At 39.4% G+C, this 22,310-nt stretch overlaps 3 protein-coding genes across 3 annotated transcripts; 1 reads left to right on the forward strand and 2 right to left on the reverse strand.

The window, feature by feature from the left end:
• Nucleotide 1: 1 nt before the first annotated feature.
• Nucleotides 2–12,696, reverse strand: RSW3 (Glycosyl hydrolases family 31 protein). The gene is made up of 6 exons (XM_089158079.1): nt 10,984–12,696; nt 7,470–7,743; nt 7,221–7,356; nt 2,052–2,262; nt 1,745–1,951; nt 2–878 (listed from the first exon to the last, which is right to left on the reverse strand). The coding sequence occupies exons 1-6, from the start codon at nt 12,565–12,567 to the stop codon at nt 510–512; spliced, it is 2,781 nt and encodes a 926-aa protein (XP_089014205.1). The 5' UTR covers nt 12,568–12,696; the 3' UTR covers nt 2–509.
• Nucleotides 12,697–12,891: 195 nt separating this feature from the next.
• EMB1968 (ATPase family associated with various cellular activities (AAA)) lies at nt 12,892–20,642 on the forward strand. The gene is made up of 12 exons (XM_089158119.1): nt 12,892–12,965; nt 13,045–13,123; nt 13,257–13,336; nt 14,020–14,142; nt 14,264–14,333; nt 14,427–14,500; nt 14,616–14,736; nt 14,913–14,975; nt 17,793–17,852; nt 19,547–19,672; nt 19,766–19,849; nt 20,244–20,642. The coding sequence occupies exons 1-12, from the start codon at nt 12,922–12,924 to the stop codon at nt 20,343–20,345; spliced, it is 1,026 nt and encodes a 341-aa protein (XP_089014245.1). The 5' UTR covers nt 12,892–12,921; the 3' UTR covers nt 20,346–20,642.
• LOC149027014 (pentatricopeptide repeat-containing protein At2g27610-like) lies at nt 20,592–22,115 on the reverse strand. Its single transcript, XM_089159806.1, has one exon. The coding sequence runs from the start codon at nt 22,113–22,115 to the stop codon at nt 20,592–20,594; it is 1,524 nt and encodes a 507-aa protein (XP_089015932.1).
• Between the last annotated feature and the right edge of the window lie 195 nt (nt 22,116–22,310).

A 22,310-nucleotide genomic window follows, 5' to 3' on the forward strand; every position in this document is an offset into this window, starting at 1 on the left:
GGTCGTTTGATATAGATGAATGTAATATAGTTTCATATGGTAAGGACAGTATGTAATATAGTTTCATATTTACCAAAAAAAAAAAAAAAAAAAAGGACAGTATGGAAATTTTCTTGATGATCCATAAAAATTCATACAACCCCAGTAGAGCACAAAGGAATCTCTGTCCTGACATCCACCATCTCTCCCCAAGAACAAGAAGTTTTTATGCCTTATAACATCATTCTTATTATCATAGAGCAGCACCCCTGCACAAGAAGATCTACACATGTACGTAAGCAGTTTCCAACCAAAATCGTTGTCTTTTGAAACTCAAAATGAATGGTCTTTCCACTACAACTACAAATTAACAGAATACAAGCTGGGGAGAATATCACACTTCTCAGTGTAAAACTACAAAATATGCCAACCCTTGCACCTCTAACAGGTACCCCCTTGAACAGGAAGGCATTTTCAGAAGCATAAACATTACTTAAACAGGAAATCTCCCTTCTAGATCTCGCTAACACCTACAAAATCTTTATCGTCCAATCATCCGCAATCCGAACACTGGGTTTGCGAATGGTAAATACACCGGGGCTTTTTCTCCATCTAAGACTAAGGGGTCCAGATTCAACATCAGCTTTGTAATTTGCAGGTTCAATAAGAGCACTTTTTGCCTTGGAGGAGAGCCCTAGTATTATAATCCTTTCAATGACACACTCAGACGTAAAGAGAACCTTAGCAGAGGTGGGAGGTGCCATATTAGAAGATGTAAGTCTGCCGTCTGAAAAGACAAAGCGACGATGGATGTATGCCCCTTGTCCAAATAAAAAGCTCTTTCCATCATCAACATACAGCTCACCTTCTGCAGCGAGGGAACCATTCAAAGCGATCACCTAAACAAACATTGAAACAGAGAAGTGAGGGGATGATTTCAACCAACATTGAAGCATCACCTGTTAGAGCAGCCACTACGAGAGATATACAATCTTTAATTGAAGCAACCAAAACTTTGAGGACTAAAAATGCTCTCCGTCTTACAAGACTTCAGATGTAATTCAGGAGGGAGTTCAGTTGACAAACGTTTTCACAAGTCCAAACCAAATGTGATTAATGCCACCTTAGATGCTTGGACTTAAGAAGAAGAAATGCAGTAGAATAATAAGAAATATGAGCATCATGCAGCAGGGGAACAAGGATAGCATTATAATATCAGAAATTAAAAACTGATTTTTTTTTTTGGGTAGGCAATTCAGGATTGAAGTTGTTACAGTGAGTCTTATTCATTTGGACTCTAGATATCAAACATCTAAATATTCATCAAATGACAATGCATATACCTCATTTCTTAAAACATTAAATGCCGAAGGACTTCCAAGGGGTAAAGTTGGCATTATCAAGTTCTGAGAGTGAACTAAATATGATTCCAAGATTATCCAGAGCATGTAGATGAAGAAATCATTCCAAGATATTCAGAACAAGCAGAATGAAGAAATAGTAACCTATGGCAAAATTTATCCGTATACAGGTGAAAACTAGAAAAAGGGGGGGGGTGGTTAGGGGTTGGGGAAGGCACATCAATTGATCAAGTGGCAACCACACAACTCAAAGTAGGAAGACATAATTGAAACAGAAAAAAACAGGCTCATACAACCAACAAAAGAAATAGAAACATTATAAGGAAATACTAGAAATTTTCATGAACAATTTCGTTGCTTGGAAGACGATGATACGAAGAGATACTTTAGCATCAAAGACATACCAAAGTGTAAGGATCATTCGCCATCTGTGTGGAGCTCCGGCGAGATCTATCTTTTCTTGGTATTATGGTGCCTGCCTTCTGAAAAGCAGGAATGCTTTCTTCAGAAACATCAAAGCTGTGGGTTACACCTCCCTTGTAAGCAATTCCCGTTCTCATATCATACCATGACTGTCCTGCCGGAAGATAAACTGATGCGTGTTTCTCCCTCTGACCCAGATGGCAGTCCAATCATACAAGATCAGTCTGCAGAATACCTTCAGAAAATGAAAAACCAACTGAACAAAGTAAAAAGAGCTAGATAATGCACCTCTGTGTATATCCCTTGTACCAAAAGGCTGTTTCCAACCATGAAAGCAGCATCATTGCTGAAAGTAGCTTCATCCACAGGAAATTCCATCCATAGGGGACGCACAATAGGAATCCCACTTGTGTTTGCCTCTCTGAACAGTGTGTAGAAATATGGAAGCAACGTGTAACGAGTATATATTGCTTCCCTCATCAATTGTGTATTCCGCTCTCTGTTCATCACATCAGGAACATAATCAAGCAACTTCAAAACCTCAACTTCTAGCATTCTCCACATTAAAGTAAGACATAAGAGCTGGCCTCTGAAAAGGCTCTATTTAGGATTTAAAGTGCATGCATACATTAGGGAGGGGGAAATTATAACAACAAAACCAATCTCATGTTTTTAAAAATTTTGGAGCACAAAAAAAACTATTCAAATAAGAATTGAAGGCCACAAAATTGTGTTTTTGAACACAAATTGAACTATAAAAATAAAAAGCTGAGGCCTAATAGTATGGCTTGTAGCCAATAATTCAGGAAACGTTGAAGAATCTTCCTCTTCTAATTACTAATCATACCCCCCGGATGAAGTAAATGACTTGAGCATAAGGGCAAACTAAACTTCATGTGATCATCTGCAAATGCACAGAGTAAATTAGAAATAGCTCTCAACAGGCAATTCATCCAACCTTCAGAAAATTGAAAATTGGGAAGGATGAATGGTAATATTATACACTTTGTCCTTCTGCCCTACTAATAAACCAATAGATTCTACAACTGAAAAGTTGGTATTATGTAATTCCACTGAAGCTATATTAAAATATAGATGCATTTGCAGTTAAGTAGTAAGTTTATGCCATTATGTGGCACAAAGATGATGTCCAAATGGTCTGTTCACTAAAATAGCTATAGAACCCAGTTTAACCTAAACTCAAACTTTTTCATGTGACCATTCAGAACAGACCACTATAAAGGAGGCGGACAAGGAGTCTCATGTTCAAACCTTGTATGTGACAGTATTGGCACACACAAAGAAGGTGGATATGTGTTTCAGCCAAAACCTACCACGTGACAGTATTGAAACTGATAAATATGTTCAAACTACCCATTATTATCTCCACACAGATATGTGGATATCTTTTGGCGTTAAACATCCAAATTATAAAGCTATTACAAGTAGAAAAGGTATATAAAAGTTTAATAACAAAATAAAACTGGTTCATCCTATGAAGTTATGGGAGACACTAATTGAGAACCCACTGAAGGGAAGAAACAAATATTTTTGACAACCAATTGGCCTTATGCTGGGAAGATTAATTACAAAAGATGTTTACTTGCTTAAGAGACAAATAGAAGGATCCATAGAATCCTAGAAAAAAATTCGAGGGAAACTCAAGTTTCAACCAGGTGAAAATGGGAAACCAAGGTGGGAAATTGAGAAATTTCGAGGAAACTTAGGACTTTTTATTGCAAGTTTCGACAGGTTTTTAGGGAGTATTTTAGGGTGAGACTCTGCATTTAAGCTAATTAGAGTATAAAAACACATTGGCTCTTAACTACTTAAGTACATAACATTCAATATATAATTTCTAACTTCAAAACATCAAATACAAAGTAACTGACAATAAAAGAAAAATACAACTTAGTGCCAAGAGTGGATCCATCCTTTGCGTTGAGTAGTACTATGCCTACAACATTCTTTCCTCCAACCAACAAACATAGTTAAGGTAATCGACAACTGTAACTTTATAAGTCTGGTCATCAACATGCCTAAGATAACCAGTCTGAGGGAATACACAATTTGGATAGGGAAGTTTTGATGGAGGGGTATTTGGGGAAACATGTAAGAAACAAAAAAATAAAAAATTTGGAAAAGCTACAAAACTTGCAGGAAAAAGTCTTTCCACGAAATTTCCCAAGTTTCCATGAAAATTTTCAGGTTTTCAAAAAATTTTCCAGGTTCCCAAGAAATTTCTTAGGTTTCCACGAAATTTGGAAAATTTTTTTTCTTATGAACCAGCTGGTCCAGCTAGGTTGAACCAGGTTTCGACAAGTTTCAACCAAATTTCGACTGCTTCAATGGAAACTTGGGATTTTTTCCAGTCCTCTAGTTTTTCGTTTCTAGGTTCTCAAAATGGAAAATTTCGGTGGAAATTTTGCAAGTTTCGACGGAATTTTGTTCTATACATAGAATGTAAAGAAGGTCTCCATATGGTCTTTATTAACTTATAAAAAGACATCTTAGGGTCCTAAAAATTTAAGTAGTAATATGAGAGAAAAGTATCTAGAGTAAATATGTGAATGTTATGAAAGATATGTACAAAAAAGGGTGTAGTGCTAGTGTAAGAAAGAGGGAGCAAGTTAGAGAGTTCCCAATAACAATTGAATCACATCAAGGGTCAATTTTGATCCCATATTTGTCTATGCTAATCATAGATGAGCAAACTAGAGACATTTAAAAGCGATCAGTGAGTTCCCAATTACAATTACATCATGAATCAGTTTTAAGCCCATAGTTGTTTGTGCTAATGACTTGGTGTATTTTTTTTGTCAATGATATTGCTTTGGTGAATGAAACAAAAACAGTGATAGATACAAATAGATCAACCTTCAAATCAAAAGGTCTCAAGATTAGTAGAATGAAAACAGAGTGTATGGTGTGTCACTTGTGTAATAATAGAAGTAAAGAACTAACAAGAGGTAGTGAAGATTGATTAATAGGGAGATTCAACAAAGTGAAAATTTCAGGTACCTGAGTTCAATCTTAAATAAATAAGGAGAAACAGAGAATAATGTTGACTTGGAAGTCCTATCCTGCCTTCTCCAATCCAAGACTGATCAACTTCTCATTTACCCCATTCCCAAGTTTAAAGCCCTCAAGCTCACCCATCTCGCTTTTGCTGATGATCTCATGCTCTAAAGTTGACCACTCCTCTATCTCCTCTATTCTCTCCACTCTCTCCCACTTCGAGTCCCTGGCTGGCCTTAAAGTCAATCTAGAGAAATCCACTATCTTCCTCTCGGGTATCTCTGACTCCGCTCACTCCTCCCTCTTACGGCTCTCCCATTTTCAATCTTGGTTCCTTTCCTATGACCTATTTGGGCCTTCCTCTTATCCCAAGTAGGCTCACTCGTCACCGTTGCTCCTCTATGCTTGATCACATTCAAAAACTCCAGCTCTGGAAAGGTAAACTTCTCTCATTTTCCGGTAGAGTAGTTCTCATCCGTTTTGTCCTCCTATCTCTACTGGTGTGACATCTTCCCTCTCCCCAAATCTTCCATCCATACCATGGAATCCCTCTTTTTCACTTTTCTCTGGAAGGGCCAAGAATCCCCTCTCGCTTCCTCTATCTTATCAGTTGGGCTACCTGCCGGCCTAAATCTGAAGGAGGGCTTGGTATTCGCCATATTTATGATGTTAACCTGACCTGTCTCCTTAAACTCATTTGAAAAATTGCCTCAAAACATGATTCCATTTCGGTATCTTGGGTCTACTCATATCTCCTCAAAGCAGACTCCATCTGGACTTCCCCACCCCTCTCCACCTCTTCCTGGATATGGAAAAAGCTTCTAACTCTTCAGCCCCTAACCCTTTATGCAATCTCTCCTCAAATATCCTCTAGTTCCACCACCTCTTTTTGGCTTGATCCCTGACATCCGATGGGTATTTTGTTCTCTCTTTTTGGTCCCCGACTATTTATGATTCCCACATCCCCAAATCCATCACCCTATCCTCTTTCATCTCTAATGGCTCTTAGTCCCCTTCTCCCCATCCTAGTTTTACACAAGTTTGGAACTCCCTCCCCCCTCTATCATCCTCTGCTTCCGATATCACCATTTAGACCCCGTCCCATACCAAAACCTTCACAATTGCCTCCGCTTGGAACCTCCTCATGTCCCCTTGTCCCCCTGTCCCATGGGCCCCCCTAGTTTGATTCAAAGGCCAAATCCCCCGCCACTCCCTTACCCTTTGGATATCCCTCAACTTGGCCCTCCCTACACAAGCTTTCCTCATTAGTCGCACATCCCTGCCAATCCCAATTGTATCCTTTGTTGGAACGGTTTTGAGGACCTTGACCACCTTTTCTTCACCTATCCCTTCTGCCCGATCCATCTGGAGTTTAGCCCTTGCTTCTATTTGGCCTAGATCGAGGTAGTCTTTTGGTTTTGCTCGAGATTGGAAGTGGATCCTAAGAACGTTCTTTGGCTCCACGATTTGCGACCATATGGGTAAGCTCGTCTTTGTTGCCACTGTTCACCACTTATGGTGGGAGTGCAACATGAGAAGATGGACTTCCAAATCCCGTTTCCGAGTCTTGATTTGGAATACCATCTATTTTGATGTTTCTTGTAGGCTTATTACTATGCCCCATCCCCCGGGTTTCGACTCTCCAAGGGATAGGTTAATTGTTAGATCCTAGAGTCTTAATTCTTCTTTCTAGTCGCCCTCTTGACTGGTTGTAGGCCCCCCTTCTTTCCCTTTCTTTTCTTTGTATTCCTCTTTGGCCTTGGTTTTTTTTTAATATATTTATTTATTCATCCCCCCCCCCCCCCCCCCCAAAAAAAAAAAAAAAAAAAAGTGGAGGAGTGTGGAGAGAGGAATGTTGTGTGATCAAAATATTCATTTAAACCTCAAAGGTAAATTTTACAGGATAGTTATACGGTTAACAATGATGCCCTAAGCTGCATGTTGACAGCAAAAAAAAAACAACATATAAACAAACACATTGTAGTTGAGATCAGGAATATTGTGATGGATAAGCAGTAAAACTAGAAATATAAATAAAGAATGAACAAATTTGAGCCAACATAGAAGAGCTCTGATACATGATGAATTATAGGAAAGTCATTTGAAGTGGCCAAACAAAGGCCTTCAAATGGTCATAGTACAAAGGGTGATCTTCAAATTGAAGAACTAAAAGAGCCAGCGGTCGACCTGAAGTGACTCTAAAAGAAGAGGTGAGGAAAGACATGCATTGCTTAGGACTAGCAACCATTATGTAAATAGAGATGATTGGACAAAGGATATATGTAGCCACCAATTGGCATAAAGGTTGAGCTGCATCGTATGTGTCTAAGTTATTAAAGCATTTCTTGGACCATGAGACATGCTTTAAAAAGAAAAAAACTACAAGTTTAAAGCTAAATATAGATAATGATGAAAAACAAAGAAATTAAATATATTTACCCGAATAACCAAGGTTCTCGCCTTTTGGTATCATGATGGGCATGACCTCTAAAGAAAGGATAGTAGGCACCCAGCTGGTACCAGCGAACTAACAATTCAGGCTCAGGATTCCCAAAAAACCCACCAACATCAGCACCTGTATAAAATGAATGACAAAAATACTGTAGTTGAAGTGATCCTTTGCAACCAGGCCTACTTACAGGGAAAAGAATCCTGGAAACAACTACTTTAGAATGATATCTTACTTACCAGAGAATGAAATTCCAGTAAGACTCAGACTTAAAATCATTGGGACTGACACTCTGAGTTGATCCCAATCTGCAGTGTTATCTCCTGTCCAAACTGCTCCATACCTTTGACTTCCAGCAAAGAATGCTCTGGACAGAATAAAAGGCCTGTCCTTTCCATCCCCTCGCTTTATAAGCCCATCAGTTGAAGCCATGTGAAAGTAGTAACCATAGGCGTTATGTACCTCACGGTGTTCTACACCTCCATAATGCAGAGCATCCCTAGGCATTGTTACCTGCTCAAGAGAAGATACAAATGTAACAGGGTTATGATAAGAAAAATGAACCAAAATATATCTCAATTGGTTTACAAATTAATAATACTTCGAAGTTTCTACACCTCATTAAGCACTGACTCTGTTGGCATCTATACGTAAATTTTGATTAGCTCCTTGGATTTTCAGTTGTATACCACCTTACTACAGAAAAAAGGAATATCTTGCCATCAAATTAGAAAAGATAGACTTCCTTTCTATTTGCATCCAAGTAAAAACCAAGCAAAATGAAGATTGGCAGGAAAAACCACTTATTTGTACTGATTCTCTACCTCAGGATTTCCCTTTTACATGGATTTTATCTGAAACAACCAGATCCCTATAGATGGAAAGAAGTCTCAGCAATCACCACAAACCAGAGGTTCCCATGCCCAATGCGTATTTTAGTTTACTAAAAAAGACCGAAATAGAATGCTCTATGGACTTAGATTCCCACAAGTTTCTAACAGTAGGAAACTGCTACCCTTAGATTAAGCACAGTAAGACAGGTTAAAAAAGTGTTTCTGGTAAATGAGTTTCTGCTGATAGGAATTTAAGAAAGATAAAAATGATAATTTCACTGTGGAAAATGATGAAATGATCAAGGAGAGTGTAAGTGAGAATACTGATCTACGGGAGCTTTTACGCTGATGGCATTCTAGCTCCAACTCAGTCACCTTCTACACTGAATCAATGTTAAGCCATGTAGAAGAGAGGTTTTGCAATTGTAACCACATGGGATCGAGGTATTGGTCTAGATTGGCCACATATCAAATATCAGTCTATGATTTAATCAACACTTCTGATTATTTGCATATTTCCTTGCATTTCATCTGCCCAGTTCTTCTAATACAAATCCACTTTTTTAACAGGGCATTTAATGATTTACTTCTCCATGACAAATTTAGTTTTTGCTGAAAGTTGATGCGAGCATGGTACCTGAGGTCCACTCAATCACAATGTGTCTGCTAACAGCCAGATTAGAAACACCTGATAGAACAGATAGATTAAGAAAGAAAAAAAATTCTGAAATTATTAGGCAATTTTGTTTCTTATCCTGACCGCAACACCAGAGAGAAGGTTGGTGTCCTACTCTTTTAATTATGTTACCTTTCTGAAATATATAATGTTAGATTAAATTTTTTTTTTTGGGATAAATAAAGAAATATATTAAAGACAACAACGCCAAGAATACAAAGGGAGAATAATGGGGGAGGGGAAGACAAGCCTCTCATGGGGGAGGCCTACAGGAAGAGGTGAGACTCCAGGCACTAACAATTAGCCTATTCCTGGGAGAGTCAATCACCGGGGGATGGGGAATAAAAAGAAGTCTAGAAGAGACCTCTAAACAAATAGCCTTCCAAATCATATCAAGAGATCGAGATTTGGAAGACCCAACACCTAAGATTTTGCTCCCACCATAAGGGGTGTATAATCGCACCAAACACTAGCAACTCGGTCGCAAAGAGAGGAGCCCAAGAAAACTCGCAAGCACCAGGCCCAATCTCTAGCAAAGCCATAAGAGCGCCTCAACCTAGGCCAAATGGAAGCAAGGCCTTCCTCCCAAAGAGATCGGAGAAGGGGCATAAGAAGAAAAGGTGTTCAAGGTTTTCAAAACAGTTCCAACAAATGTTACAGTTAGGGTTAACTAGGATGTGACGGCTAAATGAGAAAAGCTTGGGTAGGTAGGGCTAGGTTAAGGGCTCTCCAAAGGGTAAGGGAATGACAAGGAATGTGACCTTTAAACCAAACAAGGGGGACCCAAGGTGCAGGGGTAGAGGGGAGTCTGAGGAGGATCCAGGCAGAGGAGATGGTAAAGAACTTGGTGGAGGTAGGAAGCCAAAATGTAGAGTCAAGGGAGACGCAAGCATTTAGGGAAGGGAGGGAGTTCCACACTTGTGTGAGTCTAGGGTGAGGGGGAGGGGACCATGAACCATTAGTGATGAAGGTAGAGAGAGGGGTGAGCCTGGGAATGTGGGTATCATAGATAGAGCGGGGGCCAAGGAGGTTAAAGAGAATGTCTGACGGATGCCATGGGTCAAGCCAAAAGGAGGTGGAGGATCCAAACAAGATTATGGTTGAAATGGTAGGAAGAGCCCAAGGGCGAAGAAGGAGAAGCTTTCTCCAGACCCAGGATGAGTTGGAGGGGATGGAAGCAGTCCAAATGAGCAAGTGAGAGTACATCCAAAAACCCAAATGGAATTATGCCTGGAAGCAATTTTCCAGATGAATTTCAGGAGACAGGCAAGGTTGATATTGGAGATACACCGAATGCCCAAGCCCCTTCAGATTTGGGATGACAGACAGAAATCCAGCTGATGGGATGGAGGAACCGAGTGGACTCTTGACCTTTCCAGAGGAAGGCACAACAAAGGGCCTCCATGGCCCTAATTTAATGTTAGATTAAATTAGTTGTTTGTGGAGTACAAATTATATAATATTAGAAAAAATTAGGAGTTTGTAAACTAAAAATATGTTGTCTATTTTATTCCATTGGCATCCCAATTTCTTCACCAGGGATTCTCATTCAACAGAACACTTTAAAAGATAAGAAAGTGCACATTATGTGAACTTGGTACTAGTCACTGCAGATTCATCATGCATATCCACTGTTTCATCAAACGACTATTCTAAATTCATGGGCGTTATTAATTCCTTTCTGTCATGGGCTTAAACATTTTCTTCCTGCTTTGGAACTGACAAAAGGTATTAAAGTAGAAACTAAGACTTCCAGAGGTTGAAGGAGCAAAGGAAATGCCTCAACCATATTCTTGGGGTTGAAGGTTCCAAATATTTCAAGCTTGCTAGAACCTGAACTTTTAAAACACATTGTTTTATGGCTCTGAAACATAACGTATGCAAGAGGAGGCACTGCTCTAGCCATTCGCTGCTACTGTAACAAATACTCAACTAGATTCTTGAGAAAATCACTCTTACAATTTCTAGTGCTCATACAAAACTCAAATTTCCTTTCAAAACTATACACAATTTTTGTCGGCTTAGTTTTAAGGTTTCTGCATAAGTTTTCCACAATGACATTACGAATTCTGACAATGAGGACTCAATGATATTTTGCATTTCTCTTCTCCACTAATTAGATGGGATCGTGTCACAGACCCACATGTTATTATAGTTTACGAGAAGAAAAGAGAAAAGTACCATCCCAACACAGAAATGGATCTAAAGACAGCAATATTAACAGAAATGTGACTAGTATCATACCTCAGGGCCATTAAAGACAGAAGGCTCATTCATGTCGTTCCAAATGTACAAGGAAGGAGTTGAACCAACATAGTTCTGGAAAGAGAACTTCTCAGCCCACCATGATCGAATCTGTGGATTTAATGTATCAGGATAAGAAGAAGCACCAGGCCAGCACCACCCGTCAAAATCCTTTCCAGTCGCATCTTTCACATAATACCCTTTCTGTGTAGCCTCTTGGTGCAGAGGGAAGGACTCGTCCCGCTTAATATGAGGATCAACAATTGTAACCATATGCCTACCTTTTGCAGCTACCTTGTTCTGCATCTCTTCCGGATGGGGGAAGAGCACACGGTCCCAGGTAAAATATTTCTTCCCATCAGTGTGTTCGATGTCAAGCCAGAGGACATCGTAAGGAATGTCAAATTCGTCGAATTTCGAATCAACATGCTCGACATCCTCCTCATCTCTGTAGTTCCATCTACACTGGTGATATCCAGTTGCAAAATGCTGTGGCATTGCAAGTGTCCCAGTGACACTAGCATACTGCTTCATAACATCCTTTGGCCCTGGACCTACAAAAAAGAATGCATCAACAATGCCTGCCTCACTCATCCACAGCGTATCAATCCGACCTTGAGATGAAGGAAGAACGATCCCAGACTCAGAGTTCCACCCAGTACCCAAAACATCAATCTGCATCTCAGCAGCATTCAACCAGAAAAACCCAGAAGTCCCATGACCTTTTCCGTGAGAGAGCATGTAAGGTATCGACCCATAAAGCCCAAAAGGAGAATCATGGAGATACTCAAAAACATCCAGGTTAAATAGTCTGTAAGGCTCCGAGAATTCAACCCCGGGACCTCTGGTAGGCTTCAATGCGAAGCTTGAAGCATGTTCAGGAATGCCATAAACGAAATTCGCTCCGTAGAAAGAGACATCGAAACTAATCGATTGAGGGCCATGAGGTCTGGTATCAGTGTGGCTCCTGAACCTCTCCTCCCAATCTTCACCCTCTTTCTTGTTCCTCAACTGCTCAAAATCAAAAAGCCCATGCGAATTCAACGATAATACTCGATCACCACCTTTATTACGAACGAAAATTTCAAAGGGTTCATGGCGCAGTACGGCTTCATAAGCATCCGAGAGATAAACAACCGAAGAAGGAGAAGAATCGCCATCAAGAACCTCCGTGGAAGCCCTCTGCAACCAGAGCTTCTTTTCGTCAAACTCGGGCAGAACCACATCAGGCACCTCGAATCGCTTCTTAGGCGGATCGAAGCTAGGGTCCTCATCAATCTTAAACCTCAAGATGCCATTCTGATACGCAGATAATTTAAGAATCAATGGTTTCACGGGTTCATCTTGTTCTTCCTTCGCTTCTCCAGTATCCTTAGGTTGAAGCTTGGCGGTAAGGTCACCGTCATTAATGGCGACATCGGTAGCAATAAGGGTGCAAGATCCGGGTTTTCTTGATCGAGCTCTCTTGCAAAAAGGGGTTTGGTTACAGTTCCTGAACTCATCTTTCTTCCATGAGAAAACCAAGCTCTGTTGTATTAGCAGCAGTACAAGCAGAAAAATTGCAGATTTCGTGATCGACGCCATGGCCAAGAACTAAAATTTCCAGAGGTGGTTAGAACCATTAACCAACCATTCTCCCAAACATGGATCTTCTCTTCTCTTTCACCGATTCATTCTCCACTCTTGAAGAGAAGAGCTCTAGACTCAGAACATAAGTTATAGAGTTTACACATTTTCGTACTACCATATTATGTTGCTTTAAGATACACCGTATCTTAACCCTCTTACACTTTGGTAATTTCAACACGCAGGAAAATCAAGACCGTTAATTTCTTATATCGTTTATAGACCGTTATTATGGTACACTACCCAGACCTGAGACTTGTTCTCTTCTATTAAGGGCGGGAAAAGAAGCACCAATTGCAGAGAAAGTGAAAGATGGCGCCTGTGTTGCAGAGTTCTCAGCCTTGGGTGGAGAAATAGTATGATTCTTCGCTTCTTTTTCGTTTCTGATTGTGAAAAATATGATTATTCGTTTAATTTTATGGGTTTATTTAACAGTCGACCAAAGAAAGTGAAGGACGTTGCTCATCAGGAAGAGGTAGTTCGGGTCCTGACCAATACCCTCGAGACTGCGAATGTGAGTGTTTTTAGATTTTTCTTTTCTAGGGTTTTCTGTTGGGTTTCTAATTTATTGGTTTCATAGTCATCTTTGAGACCTTGAGGCTATTCTTGTTGTTGATTGTGATTTTATATCCAATCTTATTCTGCAGTGCCCTCACATGCTTTTCTATGGTCCTCCTGGAACCGGCAAGACTACTACAGCGCTTGCTATTGCCCGTCAGCTATTTGGGTAAGCCGCCGTTTCCCCTTTCGGGTAGCTTTTTCTTCAAATTCATTGACTTGTTTGATTTTGTTACAACAGTTATGTGCTGCAATATGAAATGTCAAAACCAAGATCAATTAGTTTGGTTTAGAAAATATCTTCATGGTGAGAATTTACATTCAAAATAATGCATCGGAAATTTCAACTGATAAAATGGTTCAGATGTTTATGATGGCTATTCGATCACCATTTTACAAAAAAGTTACCATTCATGCTGTGGTTCAGTCACTTCCATTCTATTTCCAAATGTGCATATATACTCCATAGTGTATGTGATTTCCCTCAAGATGTAAAAGATAGCTTGGAGATAGAGAACCATAGCTGTAATGGGATCTAAGCCATAGGCATTAGAGGAATGAAAAAATAAAAATGCAACAATAAAAGGTGTGCTTAGGTGGCACTTAGGGATCCAAGGTTCCTTCAGACAAAGGGCGCATGGATGCCTCTGCACCGCCTTGTGGAATATGACAGTAGTCCCTAGTGGAGATTCAAATGTCATTTTTTAACGAGCTAAAATGGACTGTAGATGTTTTTTAGTTTCCAAATTTATTGAGTTCTATGAAGCTTGTATGTGCTTTCCTAATTATGGGACATTCTTTTGTTATTAATTTTTTTTCCTCTTTTGGGTGCAAATGGAACATTCTTTGAAGACCTGAGCTTTACAAATCTAGAGTGCTAGAGCTCAATGCGAGTGATGACCGTGGGATCAATGTTGTTCGAACCAAGATCAAGGATTTTGCTGCAGTTGCTGTTGCTTCTGGTGCTCGTCAGGGGTATACTTCTACCTATTGTGTGCTCATGTTGATTTGTAGAACTTAGTTCATATGGTGCTTCATTGGCTTCATTTCAACTTTTCTTTTTCTCTTTCCTAGCTAATTTCCCCCTCCATTGTAGGCCTTATCCATGCCCACCATACAAAATTATTATCCTAGATGAGGCTGATTCAATGACTGAAGATGCTCAGGTATGTTGAACAGTTATCCTTTATACTTCCCAAGTACCGATCTGTGGGACAATGCTTCCCTGACAGATGAACTTCTCCATGTATCTACTGCAGAATGCACTGCGTCGTTCGATGGAAACACACTCCAAAGTTACGAGATTCTTTTTCATCTGTAACTACATCAGCAGGTCTTTTTTGTACTATCTTTATGTGTTTTCCATTGTTACCGTAGGCTACAAAGGATTAAGCCGGAATGATTTTGATAAATTAACTCTTTAGGTGATCTTGTTATACCATTTGCAGGATAATAGAGCCGCTTGCTTCTAGATGTGCCAAGTTTAGGTTCAAGCCACTTTCAGAAGATGTCATGAGTAGCCGCGTTTTGCACATTTGTGGAGAAGAGGGCCTCAGTATGGATTCAGAGGTTTTGGGCTATTGTTTATTTATTTGTCTATTTATTTTTTATGTATATATAAAAAAATTAAAAAATAAAATAAAAATTAAAAAAAGAAAAATGAGTTAAGAGGGTTTCAGTATAAAGCTAGGATCTTAGTATCCAGTGCTAGCTTTAACTTCTTTCATGGTATTGCTTCAATGTAGGCTCTTTCAACCTTAAGTTCAATCTCTCAAGGTGATCTTCGACGGGCCATAACATACTTGCAGGTTATGAGCAGAACCTTTTCTCTCATGCCATATATATATTGGTTGAAGTTTCTGGTTATTTTTTCTCTTGCTGTATAAGAATGGAATACCGCATGCCATGTAGTAGGTTGATATAACTACAATGACCAATTAAATCTTACAGAATCATGTACTGGTTATATCTTGATATGCCATTTTTCTTCTTCTATGGAAATCTGTTTTTCTCTTTCAGTTTTGGATTTGTTGGGATATCTACCATGGTACATTGGCCCTGAAACAGTTCCGGCTTAAGAGTTTAAATTGGATTCGGTGTTTCCTCTCATAATTTTTTTTTTTGGATGAATAATTAATTAAATTAAAACAAAGGCGCAATTACAAGACATCAAGGGATAGCTCGAAATGAAGAGCTGAGGTTCCAGGATCTAACAATTAACCTATTCCTAGGAGTGTCAGAAACTCGGGGGTGGGAAATAGAAATAAGTCTAGCAGTAATATCAAAACAGATGGCTTTCCAAATCACTTCTATAGATCGAGTTTTGGAGGTCCATCTCCTAAGGTTGTGCTCCCACCACAAATGGTGGATGGTAGCTCTAAAGACTAAATTGCCTACCCGGTCGCATATGGAAGAGCTAGAGGAATTCCTTAAGATCCAGGCCCACTTGCGAGCAAAACATGTGTGCCCCTTGATCTAGGTAGTACGCTAAGCATTTTGCTTGACGGTAAATAGTAATTGACCGAATTTTCAGGATTTGGTAATGGTCCGGTTGTATAAGTTTGGGAACTAGTTCAGAGGAATGTAGTGATGATTAGTTGCGAGGGAAATCATACTTTTTGAAGAGTTTTTCTTCATAGAGAGTGGAAGCAAGATATGCCTTGGTGCCATTATGCCTGCAAAGGGCACTTTGCCTGGCCTTACAAGGGGTCTTTTTGTGACAAGGGGCTTCTTAATGCTCTGAATCCGGAGCAAACTGATGGTACACTAGATGTGTTCTAAGGTTGATACGAGGGGGTTAATATAATACAATGTCCACAGTTGAAAACACCATGATCCAATGATAGAATCATAGAATAGAAAGAATCAAATAGAAGAAATCCAACAGTCAGATGAAGTTGACGTTTGGATCAAACAATCCTCCTTTTTGGGTGATAAATCCCCCAAAAGATAATCAATTCCAAGGGTAGGATCCTTCTGAGTGATAGGTAATCAAAACAGAGACTTACATTTAACGGAAATTGGCTACTAATAAAAACTAATGTAACTTCAAATCAGCAGGTCTGGTGAACTTCAAATTGGATATACGCAAGATACTAATGACCAGGAGGAGTAATCAATCCAAGGGTTGGATTTTCCAAAATAGGAAGTTTCAAATTGGATATACTCAAGATACTAATGTACTAGGAGGAGTAATCAATTCAAGGGTTGGATTTTCCGAAATAGGAAGTTATAAGTTGCTGCATCCAGAATAGGAGGCTAGTATAAAAACAGTAAACAGGAGTGCACAACAGAGAATATCAGTAGAATACACTGGCCAGAACTGTGGAAGAAAGCTGATGTTGGTATCAGATATAACTCTAGAGTCATCGGCCAAAAGAGAAGTCAATCAAAACATCAAGTAGCTTGGACCGACAGAAACCATGGGTAACCAAAGCACTTAGAAAACCTACAGGAATGGTCATCGTAACAGGGCACCAAAATACAGGCTAACAAGTGAAATTCCAAGAAGACAGCTGCGGTTTTACCTGGTTGGAATGATACCAATTAGAAGATAAGCAATGAAGAGCAAATAAGAGAATTGAAGAAATAGAAGAACAGAGATACTATCGGGCTTCACCACCAGGACACAGGCTTGACCACCAACCATTGTAAAGGATTCCCACCTTTGTTTGTTGATTCATCACCTTGGGAGCAAAGCTTAATATAGGACTTGATCTTATTAATAAGATTCCCTTATGGACCTTACTGTCAAACAAGTGAAACAGTTTGCTGTTACACCGTGGTCTGCAAACAGAGAATGGTGTATCAATATTAAGGTACTGAACTAGGGTTATTGGTAGTGGTGTAACTATAGGTATGAAGCAGAGTTATAGCTGCTGAAATACTGAATACCTTACTACAGAAGACAAACAGCTAGTGGACCATGGGAGCTATGCTCCTGGCTATACTTGCTTCTTGGCTTCCAAGCAAACGCTAAAAGAATCCTTTAGAAGGATCATTAGCTATTTCAACGAAAATAAATAGAAATGGATGGAATCCTCCTAGAGGATCCATTGCTAATATGTGCAAAATAGAAAGTAACAAAATTAGAAATCTCTTCTAGATGTATATCTTGACCACTAACTCATGGGATTAGAACCAACTGCTTAACCCCATCTAGGCATCAAGTCCCTAATATTTGGGTTAGCAAAATGGGACCATAGAAATGAAAATTGAAGAAAAAAAGAATCTCAAATTTACTTGGCCGATGACCTATATCCACCGGGGACTTAAGTTAACCTGAATTATTGATTTGGAGTTGACCTAAAAAACTGAGCCAAACACAACCTGAAAATTCTTCTTCCATGGAATGTAATGTCACTACCATGGAGGCGAAGGGGTGCTTGTTGTGACCTTTGTGAAAATCTTGTCTCTAGAGCTCTTGACCACATTGAAGCATGGAAGATTTTTTCTGTATAGGAGAATTGTTGTTTTTAATACGAGATATTTGTCTGAGATTTTCTTGATATTCAAAATCCAAGATGATGAGCTTCCTTTCTGCATCTACCTTTTCATCATATTGAGGTTCTTTCATTGAATGAGATCATTTAATGTGAATATTCAAATGTTTCAATTTATTACAGAGTGCTGCTCGTTTGTTTGGTTCATCAATTTCTGCTAAGGACCTAATAAGCGTATCTGGGGTAAGTTTTATACACTTTCAAACACACAACCCCCCCCCCCCCCCCCCACAACCCTCAACCCACCTGGAAAAAATTCAACTTTTGAAACGCTTATGAGCAAAAGTGTTCCATATAGCACAGAAACTTGTAGCACTCTATCTGGTGGTTGTAGCAGATGCTATTTGATCCATAGTTGTCATGGTGTCCAGACAGGTTTGCAAATGCATTTTTGAGTTTTTTTCTAACAAACTGAAATCTGCATGCGTACCTAGTCCATTTAATCATGAATTAATAAGATACTTCTCCATGGACCTGGAGGAATTAATCTGGCCTAAATCAGGGACACCCAGGGAAAAAAGAAAAAGAAAAAAATTCCCCATGGATGAGCTTGTTTTAAAACATGGAGTTTTCTTCTTCTTTTTTTCTTTCTTTCTTTTTTTTTCTTTTTTTTTTTTTTTTTTTTTTTTTGGGGGGGGGGGTAGAAAGAAAACCTATTTCTGTAAAGATGTTTTAAAACATGTACTTGACGTCACACTAAAAAGATAACTAGTTTTTTAGCTTGAAAAACCACATCATTTCAAGTAATACAAGGCACCACCCTCTTGTTATTTGAGACCTAAAATAGGATGTATGGATGGATATATTCATATATTCAGCAAGCAGGGAAGGACATACAAGAAATACGCCTAGCAAACAGAAGTACAGTTTTGCTGTTGACCCAACTATGCTATCACGCTGTCATCATATAAAATTCTAATGAAGACACCATGTTGCTTACAATCCATCTAAGATATACAATCGTTTACCCAATATATATCATACTATCATACTATCATACTATCATACTATCATACTACTATTATAAAAGTATGAACTCAATAGACATGGCTACATTTTGTTTCCTTCCAATACCCCTCTGTATTTAATCAATTAGACATTTGTATTAGTAATAAATGATGTCTATAATGGTCAATTAAATTTCTTGAAATTATTTGAATCAATTTAATTCTCAATTTCTCCCATTCTTATTTTTCAAATAAACCATTAACAACCAAAGGAATATGAAGAGTTTCTCCCAAAAATCAAGAAAGGTTAATTAAGGAAGAAGAAACTACATTAAAACGTTTAATCAAATTCACGCATCAAAATAGGAAGAGTTTCTCCCGAAAACCAAGAAAGGTTAATTAAGGAAGAAGAAACTACATTAAAAACATTTAATCAAAATCACGCATCTAAAAAATAAACTTATTTAAAATTCCGACCTTAGCTGTTGTTAACAAAATCACTTATGCACAGGCCATTCAACTTCCATGGTCAAATGTCAATACATGGTGATTCCTAGTTAAGCCTGAATCTCACTATCAGAAGCATTTGATGCTAATATAGTACAACATCACAACCCCTTTATTCTGTTGAATATCTGTGAGACCTTCTATCTTCTTGTATATTATTGGGCTGTTCAAAATGTATAAAATTGCATATTTAATCATCAGATTATACACTTGCTGTTCGTTTCAGACAATGGCGACATCAGAGACGGTGCAAAATAACTGACTAAGTTTACCCAAGTTTTGATGAAGATAAAGAGCTTTTTTTTTGGCTTTGTCTTCAATTACACTTTAACAACATTATTATCCCAATTTTTACTGAGTTAACATTGTTCTGGAACTAAGTGTTGGTATCCCTAGCTGACCCTTTCAATTTTGAGTTACCAGGTCATTCCACAGGATGTTGTTCTGGCACTCTTTGCAGCATGCAGAAGTGGTGATTTTAATTTGGCAAACAAGGAAGTCACTAATATAGTTGCAGAGGGATATCCTGTTTCTCAAATGCTTTCCCAGGTTTCATCAGTGGCACTTCTAAGCTTCCTTCTTCCATTTGTCCCTGTTGCCTTCCCTTTGATATTTTTGGGACTGAAAGTGTATGTTTGCCAGTTGTTTGATGTAGTTGTGGGAGCAGAGGATATATCAGATGAGCAAAAGGCAAGAATCTGCAGGAGATTAGGCGAAGCAGATAAGGTCAGTGCCTTTTAATCATTTTATTTGTTCTGATGGAACACCTGCAGTTTGAAGTTATCTTTTTTGGCATTGGTGTTAATGTGGGTGACAGGAAGTCTCCATAGAGTTGAAATATTTATACTTGATCTGGATGAACATAATAATTGAAACAAATGCTTTAATTTGGTCAAAAAGGTGGTCACAGTAGCAACTTGCTAACACCCATCTGCCGCATCTTCTCTACATTATTCACTATTAGAATTTTTAGCGTTTCTTTGTATAATTGCCATTGTTCCAAAAGGTATGACCTCACGCAGAATTCTGTTATCTGTTACTGTTTCCTTTTTGGGTTATGAAAGGAAATTAGAAACATTTATTGTGGCATATTCACCATTTTGCTTTTCTGGAGTTGCAGTGTCTTGTTGATGGAGCAGATGAATATTTGCAGTTGATGGATGTTACCAGCAATACGATGCGAGCCCTTTGTAACATGCCAGAAGATTTCTCCTATGAGTAGCAGCACATGTTTATCTTAGTTCCAGTGCACAGTATTTCCACCAACAGAAGTTAACATCTAATTGGAATGTTGATGTAGTATAGAAGTTCTTGTTTGAACTTTCATGCAGTTAACAAGTTTTTGAAAGAGAGATCTATCGTTGTTCAATGCCAACCAGTGTTGTACATTGGGTGGACTTTAGACTAGGTTCTAGCCAATTTTTTTAGCAAGAGATTCTATCCAATTTCACAGCTGCTGTAGTGGGACCTAAATAATCTGCTCTTTGGTATCTTTGGTATGTTTGGTAAGTAGCAACAGTGTCTTGTAAATGACTTCGATTTGTTGATGGTTTGATTCTGCTGCCATAAAGAAGTGAACCTGGTTTCCAAGCTCAATCCAGCTGCAGCCAGGTTCCTTTACCACTCCTTTCTCCTTAATTGAGCGTCTGAGTCTTGCCACCATTTCCCAATTCCCACTTGCTGCATGGATGTGAGAAAGAACAACGTGAGCTTCTGTATCACTAGGCTCCAATTCAAGAAGCCTTGATGCAGCTAATTCTGCTAATTCTCCCTGGCCATGTAATCGGCAGGCTCCAAGCAGTGTACGCCACACTGAAGGACTAAGTTTTTGTTGGTGGTCCCTGATAAGCTCTTCTGCCTGTTGAAGCTGCCCTGCTCGTCCCAACATGTCAACGATGCAAGAAATATGCTCTGCCTCAGGCCTAATTTGATAGTCTTCCTTCATGCTTCTGAAGAGATTTAGGCCTAGTGACACCATCCCGGTGTGCCTGCATGCAGATAGGACAGACAGAAATGTGACTGTGTCTGGTTTCACACCTCTTATTCTCATCTCGTCAAAAACTTCTAGTGTTTTTTCAGCTGTTCCTTGGTGGGAATAACCTTTAAGAAGAGAATTCCAAGATACAAGATCGGGATCAGTGATGGCATTGAATACAACCTCAGCTTCCTCCATAGAGCCACATTCTGAAAAGAAACCCACAAGTGAATTCTGGACATGCATGTCAGAAAGAAGACCCAACTTCAGGGCAATTGGCACAAATGGCAGCCCCTGAGAGAGGGAAGCCAATCTTGCACATGCACTGAAAATGGAGGCAAGCGTGAACTGGTTTGGCTGTTCGCCTTCTCTCACCATAAGTAAAAATATCCCAAGAGAGTCTTTTTCTTGACCTTCTCGTTGAGCATGGCCTGACACCAACGCAGTCCATGAGACAATATTTAGTCTTGGCATAGATTTGAAAACCAGCTTTGACTCACGAAGCATACCCCATTTGGCATACAGGGTTATCAAAGCATTCCCAACAGAAAGGCTCGAGAGAATTGCAGTCTTGACGGCGTATCCATGCAGTTGTTCACCAGGGCTGATGCTTTTATCTAGGCAATACCTGGAAGACAGTAGACCCGAGAGTGTATAGGAGTCGGGATGCAAGTGCTCTAAATGACTTCTGACGCCACGATAAGAATAGTAGAACTGCATGTGTTTGAAACGGCAGAAAGCCTCCTCATCCATTCTATTCTGAACACAACCCGATATAAGAGAATTCCAGCATACTGGGTCCAATAATAGGTGCTCCTCCGCAGCAGAAATTTCATCGAACAGTTGGCATGCATCAAGTACAACACCACACCTACAGTACGCGTTCAGTAGATGCGTGGAAAGGTGTACGTCTGATAGATAACCCAGTTTAAGAGAATGGGCATGAACCATCTTGGCCGATCCAGTGAATTTCGGGTTCAGACACTGCCTGAGAGCAAACGAAACCTGCTTCGCCATCCACTTCGGTTGCTAAAGATTTGCTCCTACACGTAAAGGGATATAAATATTTTTGGGACGTTTCATCTGAAAGCCACTTCCTTATGTGTACCTCGGTCCTGCTATACGAAAGGAGTGCTTGCTACGACGAAGAGAGCCTTTTGTCCGCCGTTTTATCCTCAAGAAGCAGCAAAACTGGTGGGATGACCGTTGAAA

The sequence above is a fragment of the Hakea prostrata genome, chromosome 1, assembly GCF_041222555.1.
Source record: "Hakea prostrata isolate BN-2017 chromosome 1, UWA_Hpros_2, whole genome shotgun sequence".
Lineage (NCBI taxonomy): Eukaryota > Viridiplantae > Streptophyta > Magnoliopsida > Proteales > Proteaceae > Hakea > Hakea prostrata.